The sequence below is a fragment of the Gopherus flavomarginatus genome, chromosome 3 (assembly GCF_025201925.1).
Source record: "Gopherus flavomarginatus isolate rGopFla2 chromosome 3, rGopFla2.mat.asm, whole genome shotgun sequence".
In the NCBI taxonomy this organism is placed as follows: domain Eukaryota; kingdom Metazoa; phylum Chordata; order Testudines; family Testudinidae; genus Gopherus; species Gopherus flavomarginatus.
Genome location: NC_066619.1, coordinates 28,474,763 through 28,497,266, shown reverse-complemented (window position 1 = coordinate 28,497,266; position 22,504 = coordinate 28,474,763). Strand labels below are relative to the sequence as shown.

The window sequence follows — 22,504 nt, the reverse complement described above, 5'->3', positions numbered from 1 at the left end:
ATAACTGCCACAAAAAGCTCTGCGCCTCTCATCGAGGTGATTTTATTTTGTTGGCAAAGCAGGAGCATTTTGTCAGTAGAAGCAGCATTGCAGTCCATTGGCCATCACCTACAGTCCTCAGCTTAAACCTCTCCAACACATCATCAGTGATCTACAACCCATCCTGGACCATGATCCCTCGCTTTTACAGACCTTGGGAGGGAGGCCAGTCCTTGCCCACAGACAACCCGCCAACCTTAAGCATATTCTCACCAGCAACCACACACCACACCATAGCAACTCTCACTCAGGAACCAATCCATGCAACAAACCTTGATGCCAACTCTGTCCACATATCTACACCAACACCACCATCACAGGACCTAACCAGATCAGCTACAACATCACCAGTTCATTCACCTGCACGTCCACCAATGTAATATGCATCGTCATGTGCCAGCAATGCCACTCTGATATGTACATCGGCCAAACTGGACAGTCCCTGTGTAAAAAGATAAATGGACACAAGTCAGATATTCAGAATGGCAATATCCTGTAGGAGAACACTTCCTGGCCACACAACAGCAAATTTTAAGGTAGCCATCCTACAGCAAAAAAAACTTCAGGACCAGACTTCGAAAAGAAACTGCTGAGCTTCAGTTCATTTGCAAATTTGACACCATCAGCTCAGGATTAAACAAAGACTGTGAATGGCTAGCCAACTACAAAAGCAGTTTTTCCTCCCTTGGTGTTCGCCCCTCAACTGATAGAACAGGGCCTCATCCTCATCCTGATAGAACTAGCCTCCTTATCTCCAGACTGATTCTTGCCTGCATATTTATACCTGCCTCTGGAAATTTCCACCACATGTGTCTGACGAAGTGGGCATTCACCCACGAAAGCTTATACTTCTATACATCTGTTAGTCTATAAGGTGCCACAGGACTCTTTGTTGCTTTTTACAGATCCAGAGTAACACGGCTACCCCTCTGATACTTTGCAGTTTGTACACCTCCACTGTTTTGTCAAAGAAACTTGACTTTTGTCGAAAAAACTGTAGTGTAGACAAGGCCTAAGATGCTGCAGTACATACCCCTCTCTCCCTGTCAGTAAAATTTAACAGAGGCTCCTGCAGAAGTTCTGAGTAGTCTAGTAATCGCTCTTACTCTTCCTGCTTTACCATTTGGAACAATCTCCCCTTCCGTTCTTTTAATGCGCATGTGCAGAAACTAAAAAAACAACAGGGAGAAATAAGACAGAAGAGCAAAATGGTCAGCCAGGAAGCTCAAGAGCAGAAGGCAGTAGTTTTGAGATTTGTGATGTCAGCAGGTAATATAAGGGGCTATATGTTTGGCTATATCATATTATACATAGGATTCTGAGTGTGAGTGTTCATGTGGCAACCCAGAAATTGCTCATCCTTTTTTGGTTTTTGTTCTTTTGGCAGATGATCACTGTGAATGCTTCCTTGTTTCCTAGCTCTATTACTAATTCATTGATAGCAGTTGGAAATGATGGCCTTCAGGAGAGAGACAGAATGGTTCGAGCTTGTATTGCCATTATCTGTGAACTAGGTGAGAATGTTGAAACAATTAACAAATTCAACACAAAGCATCAACTCATCAGATCTTTAAAGGATCCTTTCCTTTGTAGGCTTTTTCCCCAAGTAATTGAATATATTATAGTAGGAAATTTGTAAAGCATATAATCATATTAAAGTGTGGGCTTTTTGTAAAAATGTCATAAATCTAGTGAATATTTTTAGTTGTCAAAAAAGTCAGTCAATTTAAAATCTAGTCAGTTTAAAAAAAAACAACACCAAAGAAATTGACAGTTTTATCCTTGCCATGAGCTCTTTGCCATTTTTTGTGTTTTTTACAATTAACTTTTGCTATTAAAAATAATAATAATAAAAAAGTTTCCCCTATCTCAGCTGCTGTGTAAAAGACCCACACAAACTGGCAATAATAATTGAAACTGAAAATTACTAGGCACTGTCAAATGTACAAATGAAGCTGCAAAATGTTTTCTCAAGTACTTTTCAGTTATAGTAATGGTGATTGTTACATCTAGTAATAATAGATGACAGTATTTTCACAGAAGAATGCTAGTATTTAATTTGGCCATATCTTTTTAATGTGTTAATCCCCACATTTATTACTCAAGTTAATATGCATGCCAATCAGATATTAAACTATAATATTTAATTTGCATGAAAAGTTTTAAAATTGGTAATAATATTTAGAAATTTGCTGACAACAAAAAGTAAGTCTTTTCACAGAGATCATTTAGACAAGGGTAGGCAACCTATGGCGCGCATGCCAAAGGCGGCACACAAGCTGATTTTCAGTGGCACTCGCACTGCCTGGATCCTGACCACCAGTCCGAGGGGGGTCTGCATTTTAATTGAATTTTAAATGAAGCTTCTTAAACATTTTAAAAACCTTATTTACTTTACATACACAATAGTTTAGTTATATATTATAGACTTATAGAAAGAGACCTTCTAAAAATGTTAAAATTATTACTGGCATGCGAAACCTTGAATTAGAGTGAATAAATGAAGACTTGGCACACCACTTTTGAAAGGTTGCTGACCCTTGATTTGGACAATGTGACCTATGTTGCATCCACCATGCTTTCTAGAATTAGTGTAGAACAGTTTCATTGAGATCATTACATGTTAACATCAACTGATGGGAAATAAGTGTAACTGTTGTTTTCAAGATTTAAATTTTAGATTTAAAAAAGTAGAAACTGTAATGTTTTTGCCACATATACAACATTTATACTGCAGTGCAAATCCATTCTATTGCAAAAACACTATACCTGTAGTGAAATGTCCATATACTCTTGTGCGTGTTCATCTTTGTCAAGAAGCACTGTGTAGTGGCTGACTCTTGCCAATATTTATGTTGATGAAATATTACAAAATGTCAGCAGCTGATGACTTAATTAAAAGCTTAACTTGACTTAATTAAAAGCTTTTTATGACCACCACCATCTGATAGCATTCACAGGAAAGGTTATAAACAACTCTTTGATAAATTAATCTCAAATATAATGAGTTGTACTCCTGATTTCTTGCTGCAAGTTTATAAATTAATGCCACTACATATTCCAGTATTAGCCATAGTAAGCAAGATTCAAAGAGGCTTCAGCAGTTTATATGGATAAGAATATCCAGGGTTTAAATAGTTAATTCTAACAAAAAGAGTATTGGAAGGGAGATAAAACTTTTTGATTAAGATTTAATCCAATCTCTAACTATTAGGGATTAGGATGAAACCTTCATGGGTAAGCAATTACCCCACAACTGCCTACTGTAGGGTTTCTTGCACTTTCCTCTGAAGCATCTGTGGGGAGGTCACTGTTGGGGACAAGGTACTGGACTCGATGGATCAAGGTTCTGATCCCGTATGGCAGTTACTATATTGCTATATTTTTCCTTTAGTTTGAGTTGTTAAATTGACATGTTTTTCTCCTCTTTTAGCACTTCAGAATCCAGAAGTGGTAGCTCTTCGGGGTGGACTAAGTACCATCTTGAAAAATGTGATTGATTGTCAATTAAGCCGAATAAATGAGGCTCTCATAACTACAGTTTTGCACCTCCTTAATCATCCAAAGACTCGACAATATGTACGAGTAGATGTTGAATTAGAGGTAGTAATTTCATTTTCTTTTCCAGTCTTAAATATGTTATTAAATTATATTTATTTTGAAATCCTGAAGAACGGGTAATTTGTCACATGCAAGATGCAGTACCATTTCAAAATAGGAAAAAAATGGAAGTGGACCACAGTAGCTCATGTAATTTATTGTATAGTAATTGAGGGCTTCATTTTGAGAATGAGCTTATCGGAAACCTGTAATCAGTTGTTCCAGCTTATAGGAAAAGAGCTGTTTTCTCTGTATATGAGAGAAATTAATACGTTTTTGAATTTACTTTACCACTTCAAAATATGTGCTAGTGCACGTTACTGTATGAGCCATCTGGTTTTGCTTCTATGGACAAGGAGAGGAATATACACCTCTACTCCGTTAGAACTCGATCCAATATAACATGTATTCAGATATAACGCGGTAAAGCCGCGGGGAGCCCTGGGCCCTTTAAAGCTCCTCCCGAGCCCTGCTGCTTTACTGTGTTATATCCAAATTCGTGTGAAGCCCCGAGCCCTTTAAATCCCCGCTGCCAGAGCTCCGGCTGTGATTTAAAGGGACCAGGGCTCCCCACAGCAGCTGGAGCACTGGGCCCTTTAAATCCCTGACGGGGCTCTGGCAGCCAGGCTCGGGCGGTGATTTAAAGGGCCAGAGGCTCCAGCTGCTGCGGGGAGCCCTGGGACCTTTAAATCCCCACCCAAACCCCGCTGCTGGAGCTCCGGCAGTGATTTAAAGGGCCCGGGGCTCCCCACTGTGGCTGGAGCATTGAACCCGTTAAATCACCGCCGGGGAAGCCGGTCCAGTCTGGCACGGTGTACCGGACCAAACTTGATATAACGCAGTCTCACCTATAAGGCGGTGAGATTTTTTTGGCTCGCTTTACATCAAGGTAGAGGTGTATTAGCTGTACAAGAATAAATTGATAAATCAGATGTTGATTTATGTCATGAATGTTAATAGAATTGAGTATCATTGAGTTTTGAAATGAGAATTAGGCAGATACTTCATGCTCATGGATATAGCTGCTCATTCTGGCTTGACTAATGTGTCCTTTTTGTGAACACAGTGTAGAATTTACTGCAACTCTCACTAGTAACTGAAAGCTGTCTCTGACAAGTGGGGAAACAGTGCCATGCAGGCTAATAATTTCTTCCAGAGAGTGGAGTGGGGTAAAAGCTTGTTTTGGTTATTTTGCTACTAATTAGTGATATGAGTAATTAAATCATAGTATTTTACTTTTCACTTCAAATTTTATTCTCCACTATAAAAGTCCATTTTTAAGTGAAACACATTATTTTAAAAACTTTAAATGGATAATTAAAAGCATAAATATGCATAAATTGGACATAAATTGAGGACTTGAGAGGTGGGGGTGGAGAAGGATCTTTAATTTGTCAAGAGAATACATTTACATGTGTATTTCTATCTTTTTAGCGAATTTTAGCTCCATACACCGACTTTCACTACAGGCACAATCCGGACACAGCAGAAGGGCAGCTGAAGTAAGTATTAGTACTATTTCTTGTGTCACAGGTTGTGGTAAAGTTGCACTATTATAACTGAAGATTTTTTTCCATGATAAGAGATTTAAATGTACTATAATTCACAAAAGAAAAAGAATAAAGATCTGTAATTAGTGATTGTTTTATGCTAACCTAGGTAAAATTAAAAGTGTAAACTGTAGCTTGTTGAGTTACGTCGAATTTTAACACTAAAAACTAAATGGGCTATAAATGTAGTTCTCTTTAAATTATCAAAGGCATGAATTAGAAATGGAGTTATAAACCTTGTGGTGTGAAGTAGAGAGTTTTGGTGTCAAGGAACATTGGACCCCTTTCATGTCATTGTAGTAGTAGGTGAACCATCCTTCCGGGTGACAGTCTAGTTTGGTTAGCCCAGGAGAGTATTATACTAACAACAAAAGTGAAGGGGCTAAACATAGTGCTAATGCTCAAGCTTGTAACCCTTGATGAAGGGACAAAAAGAGAAAAAAATTAATTGTCTGTATATCAATGCTAGAAGCCTGAGAAATAAACAAAAGTTAAGTGCTCATTCTTCAGAAGAAACTGTTATTACTGAAACCTGGTAAAAAATCACATGAATAGAATGGTAAAATTTCTGCAAACACTCTCAGTTTAGGAAGGGTAGAGTTTGCAGAAATGACATTCTAAACCAGGTAATGATATCTTTGATGTAAATTAATTGTCAGCTCAGAAGCACAGGACCTGGAATGTTCTTAGATCATTTTCTAAGCAATAAAGAGGGGGGGTATTAGTATAGGTCTATTGTAGACCATCACATCAGACTAGAAAACAGGAGAAACAGTTCCATAAGCTTATGTCTATAATATATAAACAGAGAAAAACTTCATTATCCTGTAGTATTTCGGCCTTGAGGACATATGCTTAAGGTCTCATTCTGCCAATAGTAAGTCATCTTTGGAGTTTATGGCCTCTCTATGCACAACATTCTGAATTATGGGTTACTTCCTCGTCCCTGATGCAGAGTGACAGACCAATACATTTGTCTGCATACAGAGGCTAGGCCATACCATATTAAAGTTCTTCAGAGTTTTCTGCCTCCATTCGTGGGCAGGGAGCAATATTGGACCAGGAGTGTAATAAGAAACTTATAGGTAAGATCTATTTTTCCATTCTAAATTATAGATATTTTCTAACCGAGTATTATACTTAACTTCAGGTAATTTAGTATTCCATGTCTTTTTGACATACAACAATTGATTGCTCAACTAAAAACTAGTGGTTGCCTATGTGCCAGTAATCACAATCTGAGTACATTCGTTAGATGAGAACAGAATACCATCCCAAAATGTAACATATTTGACACTTTAAAATGTCAATTTCCGAAAGCTGAAAAATTACAGCAAAATTGATTTGAAGGAAAAAATTTAATTGGAAATTGTTTAATAATGTTTGCTAGATAACTAAACCGATACAATTTTGTAATCAGTTAAGAAGGCTATTTAGGGTTAAAAAAACTAACAACCCTCAAAACATCCTGCCTAATAAGAGAAGTGAAAATAGTGACAAAAATGCAGTATATAAACAGAGAAAAATGTTGACAGCAATAAATTATGAAATGCAGACAATTGAAAACGGAAGCTTATTAAATTCAGGAAAAGAGTAAATCCTAGCAATGACATAGGTTCATTTCTACGTGGAGAAGGTAGAATTTTCAGTTATGATACTGAAAAGGCAAAAGATTCAATAAATATTTGACTGTATTTGGAAAGAAGTTGGATTATGAATTCATATACACCTCTACCCCGATATAACGCGGCCCGATATAACATGAATTCGGATAGAACACGGTAAAGCAGTGCCGGGGGGGGGGAAAGGGGGGCTGCTCAATTCAGCGGATCAAAGCAAGTTATATATAACGCAGTTTCACCTATAACGCAGTAAGATTTTTTTGGCTCCCGAGGACAGCGTTGTATCGGGGTAGAGGTGTATTATTAATAAAGTAATAGTTTGTATTGAGCAGTAAGTTGTTCTTAAATAGCACCAATTAAAGTAAAGCATTGTTAAATCTGTAGGACCATTTAACTTGCACCCTAGAGTTCAAAAAAAAAAATTATCCAAGTAGTTCTCTGAACCACAGACGTTGAGGTTTTATTTTTTAAATAATTCTTGGAAAACTGAGGAAGTTCAACAGGACTGAGGTGGAAAAAAACTTTCATGCTCATATTTAAAAAATGTAAACTGGTCAACCTGGGCAACTATTGGCCTGTTAGCGTGACGTTAATCCAGAGCAGAATAATGGAATGACTGATATTGGATGCAATTAGTAAAGAATTAAGAGATTGAAGCATAACTAATGCCAATCAATATGGTTTTTTGGAAATAGATCTTGTCAAACTTGATATTGTTTTGTGGTGAGATTACAGGTTTGATTCATAGAAGCTGACACTATATTTATTTATTTATAACATTTGAACTAATACTGAACAATAGTCTGATTACAAAATTAATGGTATATAAAATCAATATAACACACATTAAAGGAAATAAAAATTGGCTAATATGCAGATCTCAAAGTAATTATTAATGGGGAATCATCAGATATGGGTGTTCCTGGTGTGGTCCCATAAGGCTCTGTTTTTGGCTCATTCCTATTCTGTGCCTGGAAGAAAATGTAAAATTGCTGGTAAAATGTGCATATGACACAGACTGTGTAAGTAATGAGAATAGATAACTTGGTAAAATGGGTTCATTAAAACAACATGCCTTTTAATATCTAATGCAGAGACATACATCTAGGAACAAAATATAGAGTTCACATTTATTTAAAGGAATGTGAACTGCATCCTAGAAAGCAATGTCTCTGAAAAGGACGTAGATATCATGATGCATAAGTAACTGAACATACGTTGTCAGTACAATTCTGTGGCTAAGAAGGCTAATGAAATCCTTGGCTGTGCAAACACAGAAATATCACATAGCAATATAAAATGGAACTGACATCACTTTGTATACCGGATATGTGAGGCTATTATTGGAATCCTAAGTGCAGTTCTGGTGTCCATACTTAAGATGTTCGAAAAATTGGAAAGGGTTAAAAAAGAGCTACAAATCATTTGAAGTATGGAAAACCTGACTTGCAGTAAGAGACAAGCTAAATAGATTGAGCTTATTAGAGAATTTGGAGGCAACTTCCTCATGGTCTAGAAATAAGTGTATGGGCAGAGTATAACTGAGAGTACAGGGGTCTTCAATATAATATAGTCAAATCAAGTTCCAGTGACTGGATGTTGAAGCTAGACCCATTCAAATTAGAAACAAAGTGCAAATTGTTACCAGTGAGCGTAATTACTCACTGTATCATTTTACCAGGGCTGTAATAGAGTCTCCTCACTTAATTTTTTAAAATCAAAATTGGATGGCTTTCTAATAGATCCTCTAGCTCAGTAGAAATTGTAGGCTTGATGCAGGAATTACTGTATGAAATTATGTGATATGCATTATGTAGGTCAGACTATAGACCCTTTTGGCTTTAAAAATCTATGGGTATGATTGTGTGTTATACTGCCAGAAAGTTAGTGGGGGTACGGCCCATGGTAGATGGGATGTTAGTGGCCTTATGATGCCTTTTGTGACTTCCTGATTCTGGGCTGTTCTGGAGGTTGGAGTGGCCCTAGCATAATTTTAGGCAGTGCTGCCCAAAATATTCATAGTGCTGTGCTCTGGCCCTACCCGGCACCCTGTATGTTGGGCCTCCCAAGAGATTGTGTATAAGGCTGCTATGGCACTATTACGTAGTCTGTGTGCTCGGGGAATTCTGTCCCAGCAGCTAAATGGCTTCATGATGACTTTATGCTGCTATAGCAGTGTACAGGGTTGGTCTATGGGGAAGAATCCCTTTCTGTGAATCCGCATAGTTCTTTGTGTAGTTGACTGGGGAATATCTATAACATTTACTATTACAATAACTTCTCTTGGCTTGATGTTCAAAAATGTCCTTTTGAAAATGTTATGCCAACTGAAAAAAAATCTATTATCCAAATGCTTATAAAGTTATGTGATTTCTTTATCAAATTATTGTGGGATTTTATTTAGGTCTTTTGATAGTAGTGGTCTAAATCAGAACTTACATCTTCTCAGAAATATTTTTTTTCAACAGAAAAGGCCTGAATGTTTTGTCTTAGGGGTTGTTGCCCATTGCAGTAGTATCAAAGTTCATTGTTAACCATAGTAAAGAATTTGGCAAATAATGACACCTCCTATATGAATCACTTTCTAAATATTTTTAAAACCTGATCTTTTATACTCTCCACTATCTTTAAAATTAAAAAATCTTGTTTATAATTGTTTTTTTCATTTTTAAATTAGAGAATCATTCCATGGCTAGTAAAGTAACTCACTAGGGAGATTGGGTTCTTTAACTTTGCGAGAAAAAAAGTCATGGAATTAAAACTTTGATTCTATAATCTTTATCTTATAAATATGAAACCTGAATTTTTTTACCTTGTGTCCCATTCCCCATCAAAAATCCTCTAACAATTGTACTCTTGTTTGAAGTGGCTAGTAAACAAAGTACCACTCTAGGTTTAACAGTATTGTAATGGTAGTATATTTGTCTCGCATTTGTTGTTTTTATAACAGAGAGGACAGAGAGGCACGCTTCCTAGCTAGCAAAATGGGAATAGTGGCAGCATTTCGATCATGGGCAGGTAAGTGGTTTATTTTTTTCCCTCTCTACCCCCTTTCCCCCGTCCACTTAATCTACCCTGCACCCCATTTGTGTGTAGAGAAGGGAGTTTAAAGAGTGAAAGAATGGCTCATTTAAGTACAAAATCTGTTCCTATGCGTCTGCTTTGTATGTCTTCATCAGTACCTTGTCTGCAATGATATTAATGTGTTTTGATGTGTCAAATCAGATGGGGTTCCACTCTGTGGTGTGCTCTGATTGTCATTCCTGACCAAGAGGTGCAAATTTTGTTGCCAGTTTGGGAATTCCATATCAGATATCTAGTTACTTCAGCAGTGTTTCCTGATATTCAGTGGGTGGAGCTGATGATCACCATAGTCTAAAGTTTTATCTACACTGGAGAGCTGCCCTACTCGCTAACCAGTGCAAATGATGCCACTGTTTGTCTGCATTAAGAGTTTGCACCAATGTAACCTCACCAGTGACTGGCCACCGATTGCTGTAATTGCTGCAAATCTTTCAAATACCTTAGGTGATGTCTGTATTGAGGCTTTGCCCCAATTACAGCAGTCAGTAGCCAGTCATTGGTGAGACTACAGTGGTGCAAACTCTTAATGCAGACAGGTGACTGATTAGAAACATCTAACAAGCCATTTCCATGGTTACCTCTTGTACAACCTCCCTCACCCATGCACTGGGAGCTAAGCTTAAAAACCTGAAAGGCCCTTCAGAAGACTGAAGGAACAGTGGGCTTAGAATATGCCACTTCCTTTGACATTTTTTTTATTATTTGTCCCTTTTTCTGCCCCTTTGTTCCCTGCCCCAGTTCATTTAGTTTTTAAGGTGTACTTGTAAAGGATTTTTAAAAAGGGGTTGTGCCATCTTTTGCTGCTTTCATACACAAAAGTGGCTTTAGATGTTTTAAAGCAAGTAAAAAGCTAACTTTTCCCCTACTTGTGTTTTTCACCTTTATAAATATCAGGAATGTAGAATTGGAAGGGGTCAGAAGTGCATATTGTGAGCTGTGGTATTTAGGCTCTTTAGATAAAACCTTTCTTCTATCCAAAAAATTAGTTACTGAAGTAAGTCTTTGAAGTATTTATAGAAGTATATACATTTAATTTTTAAAGTTTGTCTAAAAATCCCAATCATTCCTCATCTTCTCTCTCAAGACGCAGGCCACTTAATTCACCCCAGCCTAGGTGTTCTCTTCTTAAGGGCATGGCTCCTCAATGGTTCACGGTGTTAGAATCTACCTGCTCTATGGTAGTACAAGTGTTATTGAACAGTAGTAGGGTGTCAACCCAGATGACCTGTAGAAGTGGAAGAGATTCAGCCATTGGTGCCAGCGCCACTGACCTGTGTCTGAATCCTTGTCACTCTCAGCTATCCTGTTGGACCCAAAGAAATCAGGGTTATCAGTTAGCTCCATTAAGGTTCTTTTGGCTGCAATATTGGCTTTTCATCCTCCAATAGAATCCTCTATATTTGCCCACTGTTGCCTGGTCTTCATGATGTTTTAAGAGTTTGTGGAACCTCTACCCCTAAGTTAAGGACCACACTCCAACTTGGGACTTCAACTTCATACTTAGATATCTCATAAGATCTCCATTTGAAGAAAGGGCAATCTGTTGTTTGCTTCACTTATCCATGACGATGGCCATCTTTTAGTAGCTATTATGTTGGCTTTGCACGGACAAGTCTCTTTACATCCACACCCTAAATTCTTACCTTAGGTATTATCGAACTTTTATCTTAACCAGTTCAGTCATCTACCAGTGTTTTTTCCAAAACCACATAAGTCTCAATAGATGCCTTTACATACATTAGATGGGCATTGGCCTTCTATCTAGATAGGACCAAGCAATTCTGGAAGTTATTTAGATTGTTAGTTTCCATCACAAACAAATCCAAGGAGTCCACCATCTCTACCTATAGACTAACAAGGTGGATCTCTGGGTATATTGTCACTTGTTACGATGCAGCTGATGCTCACACCCTCCCCCAAAGGATTATAGCACGTTCTATCAGATCATGAGCAATATGCCTGGCATCACTCAAGAATGTTGCAGTATCTGAGATGTGTAAGGCCACTGTGTGGTTTTCAGTAAATATATTTCCTAAGCACTATGCCTTGATCCATTCCTCCAGTTCAGATACAACTCTTGGTAATGCGGTCCTGTCCAGTTCTGGACTCAATTACGGGATACGACTCGAGAGTCATCTGAAATGAAGGCCTCAGAGGGACACTACCCGAAGAAGAAGAGGTTATTCATCCTGTGCAGTAACCATGTTTCTTTGAAATGGGTCCCTATGGGTGCTCCACTACCCACCCTCCTTCCCCAGTGCTTCAGACTGTTCTCTATGGGACATTCAGATGGAGAAGGAACTGTGGGCGGTTCACCTCTACAGCCTTACATAGCCTTTGCATGTGGTACGAGGATGTGTAGGACACATGTGCAGGCTGAATGGATACTGCTAATGGAAAATCTCCCATCAAGAGCTCACAAGCCACATGTTGACCTGAAGTGGAGCATCAATAGGGGAGCACGTATTGAAGAACACAGTTACTGTACAGGGTAACTGTTGTTTATTTTTATTAGGTAGTACCAGGGAGCTCCAGTAATAGACCATAAACTCTTAGGCACTGTACAAACATCTAATAAGAATGCAGTCACTGCTCCAAAGACAACAAGTGGATACAGACAGATGGAGAACAAGAAGGAGACAATGAGACAATGCAATCTAGCACGATAGGTTCAGTGGTTACAGTTCACTAGCCGCCTAGCCATTGTCAAGTTTTTTTGTAGGCATCGTGACAAACAGTTTTGTGAATGGACTGAAGGATAAAGCCATGGCTTTGTGAATGTTTACAAGAGCTCTTCCCAAGCATCGGGGCAGTAAGGAAGAAAGCACAAAAGTTCTTGTTTGAAAGTTTAACAAGTGGGCAACGAAGGCTGGCATCATTGGTTGAGCAGAGGCAGGAAAATTCTCAATAGTATATGAGAGGAGGAGGATAGCATGGGAATAGGCTGTGAAGGTCTTCAGAGTGAAAATAAGTACTGGTAGTTTGGATATGATGGAGAAAAGAGATCCAGAGGCAATGTGTAAAAGTGAGGGGTGACAAGGTCAAAAAGATGAGCTAGGAAAGTTATATTTGCAGCAGCATTTTGAATGGACATAAATGTAATCTTGCTCTGTTAAAAAGCAAGTAAAGTCAGGCCAAACATCAGGGAGTTCATTAAGATTAAGGTGCAATTTTACATCATAAAGATGAAGCCCTTTTAATACTGAAATATTTTTAAACATGCAAATTTTTCTTAAGGAAAACTACAGAAATCTATGTAGGTTTTGTCAAACTGCTGAAGGTAAATTTTTAAACCAAGAGGAGAGAAAATCCTCTGATATGTCCTTTTTTACTGTTTGTCCCACTTTGTCCCCCACTTTCCCCTCTTGTTTGCTAACCTGGTCCCCTTCTCTCTATAAGTGCTGTGGTGTTTTGGTTTACATTCCTTGCATTATTACATCTCCTCTTCATAAAAAGGTATTTGTAATAGCAATAAGCAGAACTTAAAAACAAATTAATTGAGAGGGAACGTCTGGGATAAGATAGCAGTGCACTTGTCTTCAGAATAACTATCTTGTAGAAAGGAAAAGAGAAATCAGAGAAACAAGTACAAAAATAAAGTTTGACAACCTCATTTTCTTTGCTTTGTATTGCCTTTCTTTCATTTAAAATTAATTTACAGCTAAAGCTCAGGCTTATTGCTTGCAAACAAATTGAAATTTCTGTGTACTGGAGGCAGAGCAATCAAGATTACATTTTAATTTATTAATTACCCAATTATCAGAGTCAGAATACAAGGAGCTGCATAGGGACCATAATTATTGAGAAATAACTAGTGAATATGCAAAGCACACATGGCCCATTGCTGGGGATTGTATAACTAGAGGGAAAACTGCAGTTACGATTTAGTAATTGTGCATAATACTATGAGACAATTGTTTAATTATAATTTTTTAGTATTTCGAACAGTGTTTTTTAAAGCATTTGTTGCTTGATTATGAGACACTAATTATACATTTTGTGTTTTCTAGGTATTATCAGTTTATGCAAGCCTGGCAACTCTGGTATCCAGTCTCTTATTGGGGTACTTTGTATACCAAATATGGAAATACGGGTAGGCAATAAATCAGATAATTACAGAGGGGAATGCTATTCTAAAACTATGTGCACTTGTAGGAGGTACTTTGTGTGCTTCTTGTGTATTTTTAACACTTAATTTTAACATTAATGGTAGGAAGATTGGTCGAGTGATTGGGTTGCTATCTTAGGGCCTGAAAGAGCTGGATTCGAGTCCGCCACGGATTTCCTATGTGATCTTGGGTAGATCACTTAGCCTCTCTGTATCTCAATTCCTCTTCTGTAAAATGAAGAAAATAGCAGTATCCTGCTTCACAAGGGTGTTGTGGGGATAAATACAAGAAAGATCACGTGGCAGTCGTATACTACAGTAAACAGGGCCTTATAAAGAGACTTGGAAGGATTAGATTTTTATTTGTAAATGTCGGCAAACCAATTTTTACTGTACACATACGCCATCTAAAAATATTACATCAATGTTAAAATTTACAGATAGGCAAAGTAAGAAAAATACTGCTTGAAAACGTATTAGAGTTTGATTTAAAGATATTTACTTTGCATATTTTGACATGTGATGGTGACAGTTTGTGTTTTAAGGATTAAAGCTTTAACTTTTTGAATCTCAATGTTTCTTATTAATAATTCAGACCTCCCATGATTTCCCACCACTGTGAAAATTAAAATTTATGAAAGAAAAAAAATCTTAAAACCCATAATTTCATGCAGTGGTGAAAATTTAAATCCGTAAAGATCTAAAACAAGGTTAAAAATAAACATTGATATCAGTTGAAATTATAAAATATAAAAATTAAATTCTGCTAAGTTTTCTTTAAAATACCTAAGAGAGATAGATACAGTAAACAGAAGAGTGAAATAAGTTTTATTTGCACTACTATATGTTATGCCTATGTATATCAAGATTCCATTATATGGACTTACACTGTGATTAATTGGAGCTGAAAAGAACTTTCTGAGATTGACACAATTTTTGATGCAGGAATTGTCCATGATCCTGGCAAGAATGAGAAAGAAGCCAAAGTGCAATAGCCTCCAGCAAAAGTTAAAAAAAAAAAAAAAAATGCCATTAATCACTCATGTCTTTGTGTGAAGTAGGAAAAAACACATGTAGTTAAAGACTAACTAAACACTAGAAAATGTATACATGGAGACAATCTTTTATTGACAGGGAGATGAACTAGTTGATCTAAGTGTTTTTCATATTTAACTTTTCATTTTATTACTTTATCAACACAGAAATATTATTTTATTGTCTTTAATACATAATACTACATTAATTTGACTTTTGTATTTATTCGTGTATCATTTAGTAACTATATTTTGGACACACTGCAAGGCTTGTACATTACTTGCTAATTAAGAATGTAGTAGCAACCCATAAATTCCCCCCTTTTGCCATTTAAATAGCATTGTAGTGTCTTTTTGTATTGTGTTACATATAATGTAATATAACAGTTAAGACTTTATTTTAGCCAAATTTTGATACGGCTAGAATCAGGTTGTTGTTGTTTTTTTGAAAAATCTACAGATGGATACCACATGACTCCCATCTTGAAGTTTTTTGTGAGAAAGATGGCTACCCAGTCCTGGACCTCCTGTCACCCCATATATTAACTTAATTATTACTTTTCTAGCAAATTTGACAACGTTTCTGTTATAAAAGTCTTAATTCCCTGGATAAACTTCAAACTGTTGAACTTGGATTCCAGTGGAGGAAATGAGAGGCAACCAAAGACCTGCGCCTGAATCATCTAAAGAGCCGGAGGAAGAAAGGTTCTGTTGTGGCCTATCTCAGGATATCATGGCACTGAAGAAATTCTTCAGGACCAAGTGTATTCAATCTCTGAAGATATTTGTGGCCTCTCTCAAGAAGTATATGATGTAAAATTGAGACTGAGTTACTTGGAAAATAAGCCACAAACGGCTGCCATTGAAATGAGTAAAATTAAAGAAGAAACTACCTCCTTAAAACTTAAACTAAACAAATTGGAAGAAAAACAGGATTACTCGGAAAACAGATCTCAAAGAAACAACCTTAACATCTTGGGTATTGCTGCAGGTCTAGAGGATAAGAATATTATCAGCTTTCTCCAGAAGCTGCTACCTGACGCATTTAAATTGGACTCCTTATTGCCCCCCCCCCCAATATATTGAAAGATCTCATTGAATTCCTGGTGCTAGAAAGTTGGAATCTGACAAGCCCAAACTTATCTTCAAGTTGGTGAATTTCAATGATAAAGTAATGTTAATGAATGCTGCCAGAAAAGCCGAAACCCTTAGGTACAAAGGGCACATTTCTTTGTCCTTACTTCTCAGCTGAGCTTAACAAAAAGAGGACTGCATTCAATGACATAAAGCAAATCCTAGGGGACCAATGTCATATGGGAGTTGATGTGTATCTACTTTCACTATGGATTTAGCAAACTTTTACAAATTTTGCAGGAGGTTTTGCAAAATCTTGTAGATTCTTAACATTGCAGCCAGATTTTACCAACAATAACATAATGGCTCACCATAAAGAGCATACTTCCACATGCTGAAAAGTCAGTTTTTCTTATGCATCCTTGTAGATATGCTATAATAATAATCACCTATATAATCTCGCAGTTAGGTTGAACCCTTCAGTTTACCCACTTTAGAGCTGAGTACAAACAACACTGCAATGCATGGAGTAACAGTTTAACACTAAGCTGGGGAATATAGCACTATGTACTCAGGGAAGTATTACCAACCCCAGTCATCACAACTTGCACTGCTAGACAGTCTCTTCAATAGTTCTTCCTCTGATAGATCATGTTATCTTAAACACAAGTCCTTTGAAGCAGTCAATATTCCTGACATGTAAAGTACTTCATAACCTAAACCATAAATAACACTAGTTACTCAGTTAGTCCAGGGCATTTACATATGATGAATGTGAATATTGTATTTTTTCTTATTCAGATTAGTTGTACTGATTAGTATTTCATTGACCAAATCAGTTGAAAATTTATATGTGGTGAATCTATGTATGTATATGCATATATATATTATGCACGTTCTTAGAAAATGTGTTTGCATTTAGTGATCTTTAGAATATTATTAAATAATATGGGAGGGAAGGAGAGAATGAAACAGATGCCATCAGGGATCTGAACGTGCCCACACTGGCTTATTTTAAGTGTCTTCCCCTGCCCCCGTTACAAATATACTTTGGAATACAACTATATTTATTTTTTGGATATTTAACTATAGATCTTTTTGCATACCTGACACTTTAGAGGCCAAATTGAAGGTATAAATTCATTGAAAACTAACCAGTATCTAACGTGTATAGATACACACCATATTTTAGAGATGTGGTTTAACAATATTAACTAGAAATATATATCTTTACAATAAATATATATATAATCTCTTTTAAAACTTACCATGAATTTTCTTAGCGTATGATTGCAGAACATGAGGGAAATCAATAAACCTTCCAAAATAATTAAAAATCTTGACACCTCAGACTTTAAAATAAATGCTAAGTAGCTTTATTGTAGGAAATTAGTTTAGCAGAAATAGATGCCAACAGAATCAAGAAAGTGTAGCATATCATTCATCATTGAATTCTAAGAGCAGAAACACATTCATCTTAGTTTATACAGCGTTGGTCTGGTCGTGAGGGAAGATGACCCTTCTTGAAGGATGATCCTTGTTTTGACTCAAAAAGGTTAATTCTAGGAAGCCATTACAATCCAAGTTGAGGCCATTCTAAATTTTTCAGAAACACTGCCAATATAATATAAAAGATTTTCATGTACTAAAGGGAGGTGATTGAAATACTACCCTAGAAAGACATCTGGACAAATCCAATTGCATAAGACCCAGCTTGAAAACGCAATTCATTATTAATGAATGAATTTTATGTAAAAGATATATGGAGACTGAGACACCCCAAGGAGCATGGTTATACCTATTTCTCTATAGTATATTCATCTTACTCCCAGAATTGACTTTCCTTTTCTATCTGATTCTAGCATGCCTAGAAGTAGCTATTGATATGCTAATTTTGTATCATATGCCAATTATACTCACCGTAGATGCTGGTTACACTTCATTGAAGTGGGAAGCTGAACTAAAAGATACAAAAATTTGTTGCATAGTTGATTCAGTCAACTCTAACTTCATATGAGAATATAAGGACTCAATTGCCTGAGATACCGTCTTTTGAGAAGTTCTGAAAGCTACTGCAAGGGGTGGATGCTAAAGTATACTTCCCAAAAGGAAAAAGACTCAAGTTACTAGGCTGTGGCCAAGGAAATAGATGATTTGGAGAGAATGCACAAGACTGACCCAAATAGTGAAAAACTCCTCCTATGTTCCCTAATCAGCTCCAAACATAGACCTAATAAATGTTTATCCAGCCAAATTGAAATTACACTTGTCAGGGCCAAACAAAGATATTATGAATGGGGAAGATACAGGAGGTAAACCACTTGCCAGAAGACTTAAGATGAAACTATCCAGTAACAATATTTCTTCCATATTACAAGGAGATGGGAGTGTTATCTTTGAACTAATAAATATAAATAATCACTTAAAGCAATTCTGTCAAGCTTTCATATAAATCAGACAACGAGTTTGACCCTAACAAATTTGATCATTTTATTGAAGGCTTGCCTTTTAATACCATAACTTCAGAACAAATGTTGTTTATTGACAAAGATTTCTCAACACAAGAGAGTGAACATGCTATAAAAAAATTAATTCTGGAAAGGCTCCTGGAATGGATGACATTCTGGAAGATTTCTACAAAACACTTTGTAATCAGTTATCGTCTATTCTTTCAAATGTCTTCACTGGAACAGTCCATAAAGAAGCCATGTCTCGTGAAATGACAACTGCTTTATTTATTTTAATACTGAAGAAGAGAAAAGACAGTTGCAATTGTGTCAGCTTCTGCCCATATATCTGTTGAATACAGATAGCAAAAATTTTTACAATTATTTTGCAACATAACACCATCATCCCATCAGGCTGATTTCATTAAAGGAAGATTGACTGTTGATAGTAAGAGAAAAATTACTGGATCTAGCAAGCTCATATGTCAGAAATTTCCTCTATAGCTTTCTCTAGATGCTGAGAAGGTCTTTGACAGGGTTGAATGGACTTATCTAATGGCAGCTCCTTTTTAAAAAATAATAATAATAATAATAATAATAATTTGGTCCAATATTCCTGAACTGAATTAGTGTACTATACACCTCTCCCTTGTTTCACTGTCAACTAATGGATTTTTTCCTCCAGGATTTCAAATAGAAAATAGGACAACAGAGTTGTCCCCTGTCGTCTCTCTTTTTTTTTTAATCTCTCTCGAAGCAATGTTGTGTACGTTATCGGTTCTTAGCCATTGAAGGTGTGAACCGGGAAGAACAAAATCAGTTTATATGCTTATGATATTTTTGTACTTTGGAAGAATCCATCCTCATCTGTGCCATAATTGATGTAGTTGACATTTTTTGAGAGACCTCTGATTTTCTCATTAATTGGATTGAATCACAAACAATGGGTGTATCCAAAAAATTAGACCCATCTCAATTTCATTATTCTCAATTTCAAATATATAAAGAAATCACTCACTTAAGTATTAAAATTTATCTTACTCTTCTGAAAATTAAGTATGCACTACATATTTAAACGAACTTCCAAGGTTGTAACGAGATGGTGTCTTGTCCTGTCATCTTTACTGCGGAGAAGTAGCCAAAAAATGTTTTCCCAGGATTGACTTATGATTAGCCTCTTGCCTTTCAAAATCTTTCCCATGTCCTTCGTTCAAGTAAAAATAGGTGTATCATGCAGTGTATATGGGATAAAAAATTGCCTCGTGGGTGTCACAAGACCCTGAAATACTGGGCAACTGGAGGTATGGGATAGCCAGATTTGCATTTATATTATACAGTATTCCAAATGTGTTCTATTTTAACGTGGTTCACATCCAGTGGTGGCTCTGTGTATGTATCGGCTTGGTTTGAGATTAAAAAAAAGCTTAGTTTATGCCATTTGGAGTCTATCTGTACCCTTAAGGAAAAATCCAATCTTTGCTTCTACGTGGGGCATACTGCAATACGTTACAGCATCCAGTCTTACTTATTTTCTGTATCACTCTAGGATAAACTCGCACCTCAGGATGAGGGCCAACTCCATGATTAAGATCATTTGGATAGAAAAAGGATTAACAAAAATTGAAGATGATCAGCTGATTTTCTATTACATGTGTGACAAATACTAGCCACTGCTGTCTCTCAGTTCCTTCTTTCAGTGGCTATGCTCAAGGTTTTATACGCTAATAGGGAACAATTGGTGTGTTTTAACTCTCTCCTCTAGGTGAACATGTTAAGAAATAAGGAAACAAGTCACTGTGTAGGAATGACTTATAGATGGCTTAATGTTTTGCCATCTATAAGTTTTGCAGTATTCTCTCAGCCTCGAAGAAAATTGGAAAAAGAACTTAGCCTTACTATCTCAACTGAAATCTGGAAAGATATCTGGCTTAATGTGAAAGATACTTCAAGTCCCTTCTATCCTTCCAGAGCAAGATATTAAACAGGTGCTACTGGACTCCAGATTCTTTAAGGTTTGATTATCAATGCTGAGTGAGTGTTGGAGACCATGCCAACCTTTTGTACATCCTCTACACCTCTCAAACATGTTACAGCATATTATGTACAGAGTTCCAAAAACATTGTCACTATTTTCCCTTCTCCTAGCTTGTGTTTTAGGGGTGCCAAATGAGTTGGAATTATTGGTTAACATTAAGAAATGGTTTATAGTAACTATTCTAGTGGCCAGAAGAAGTTACTTTTAGAAAATCTGCAATTGGCTGAATGAACTCTTCCACTGCATTATTGGAAAAAATGACTAATAGAAACATTTGGAAAAATATGATGTCTAGTCACACATGAAACTATTACACACCTTTGAAGTTTAGTACATGTTAGATCCTGATATTCATAGACTGTGTTCTGACTTATTTATCTGTTTAGTCACTGCATGACCTTTATGAGTTCAGAATTTTTGTTTGTTTTGTTTTGAGGTTTAATTGGTTGTTTTGTTTTGTTTTGTTTTGTTTTTTACAGGTTTAGCAAATTATGAACATTGAACTTTAAACGCTAGTTCCTCTTTTCTGTGTGCTTTTTGGTTTCATTATATTGCTTTCTTTATATAAAAACAATAAAAATAAAGTTTTAAAAATAAAAAAAAATCAAGACAAATTGCGTGTAGCAGTTTTTGCTGCTTGATAGCCTGCTTCAAAGAGTTATATTTAAAGGTATTTTTCATTTTGGATAACTTTCTAACTTTCAAGACAGTGACTTTTTCTGCTAGCTTTAAAGTGAAGTTCAGGTTTCTAATAGCTTGTGAAAATAAATATTTTCCTTTTGTATTTGTAGCGAGGTCTACTTGAGGTTCTTTATGATATATTTCGCCTTCCCCTCCCTGTCGTGACAGAAGAATTCATAGAAGCCCTTCTCAGTGTAGGTAAGTATTAAGAATCAGTGCACAGTACAAGTCATCCTACTTAAATTCTTCTAAAATTTGAGTCCTTTGGGGTTTTCCCTGCCACAGTAAGTCATGTCAGTATTGACTATTTCATCATTTAATCTGTTTTTTAAAAATACTTGTTTAAAATTGTCTTGTTTTCAGCTGTTGATTACTTTTAAGTGTATCTCCATTGTTCTGGCTTTTGTTTATTTTATTACTACAGCTGTAAAAGTAGTACAGGAGATGTACTGGGGGCAATTAATCTTAAAAGACACCAGGTAAATGTATCACTGTAAGTTAATAGGATACTTTGACTGTAGAGAAGGAGTTATCAAAAGCTAGGTCAGAGTTACAAATCTATAGTTGATATCTATTATTGGGAGGGTGGGAAATGTTGTAGGACTGCATAAGAGAATTCATCTTTAATAATGTGAATTCTTGCTGCTATCAGTGGTATATTTCACTTCTTAAACATATTCCAAATAAGTCTAATTAAAATTAGTACATTTTGAGATTCATTTGTCAAATTTAAATAATAACGTTGCTGTGTGTACTTTTTTCATCTAAGATGCATTGGAGGGGTAGAATGCATTACAGCAATACACAAGAATTCTAGATGAGTTAAGTTTTAGTAGGCTAATTATATAATTTCAAATAACATCACCTCTGAAATGCGTCATTGCTGCTAATGTTATTTAAAGGTATTATCACTCATGACAACCTGTGGCTGGCACTTTGACTGTTAAAACAGTGTTTTAAAGTAATCTTTGATTTTTCTAAACATCTGACTTTTAATCAGTTTTCTATTTGTTGCATTTTTTCCACACAGCAAATAGATTTAATCTTTTTTTCGAATGCCTTTACAAATATAAAAACAACGAAGAATCCTTGTGGCACCTTAGAGACTAACACATTTATTTGGGCTTAAGCTTTGTGGACTAGAACCCACTTCATCAGATGCATGAAGTGGAATATATAGGAGCAGGTATAAATAAATACATGAAAGGATGGGAGTTGCCTTACCAAGTG

At 36.3% G+C, this 22,504-nt stretch overlaps 1 protein-coding gene across 3 annotated transcripts in view; it reads left to right on the top strand.

Moving 5' to 3' along the window:
• Positions 1-22,504, top strand: part of RICTOR (RPTOR independent companion of MTOR complex 2) — a 178,028-nt gene that overhangs the window by 102,461 nt on the left and 53,063 nt on the right. For all 3 annotated transcript variants that reach the window (XM_050946855.1, XM_050946854.1, XM_050946856.1), the window contains 6 exons: positions 1,427-1,553; positions 3,473-3,642; positions 5,074-5,141; positions 9,762-9,829; positions 13,906-13,988; positions 21,385-21,472. In XM_050946855.1, the coding sequence (XP_050802812.1) occupies positions 1,427-1,553; positions 3,473-3,642; positions 5,074-5,141; positions 9,762-9,829; positions 13,906-13,988; positions 21,385-21,472 (604 nt within the window). The remainder of the gene's footprint in view (positions 1-1,426; positions 1,554-3,472; positions 3,643-5,073; positions 5,142-9,761; positions 9,830-13,905; positions 13,989-21,384; positions 21,473-22,504) is intronic.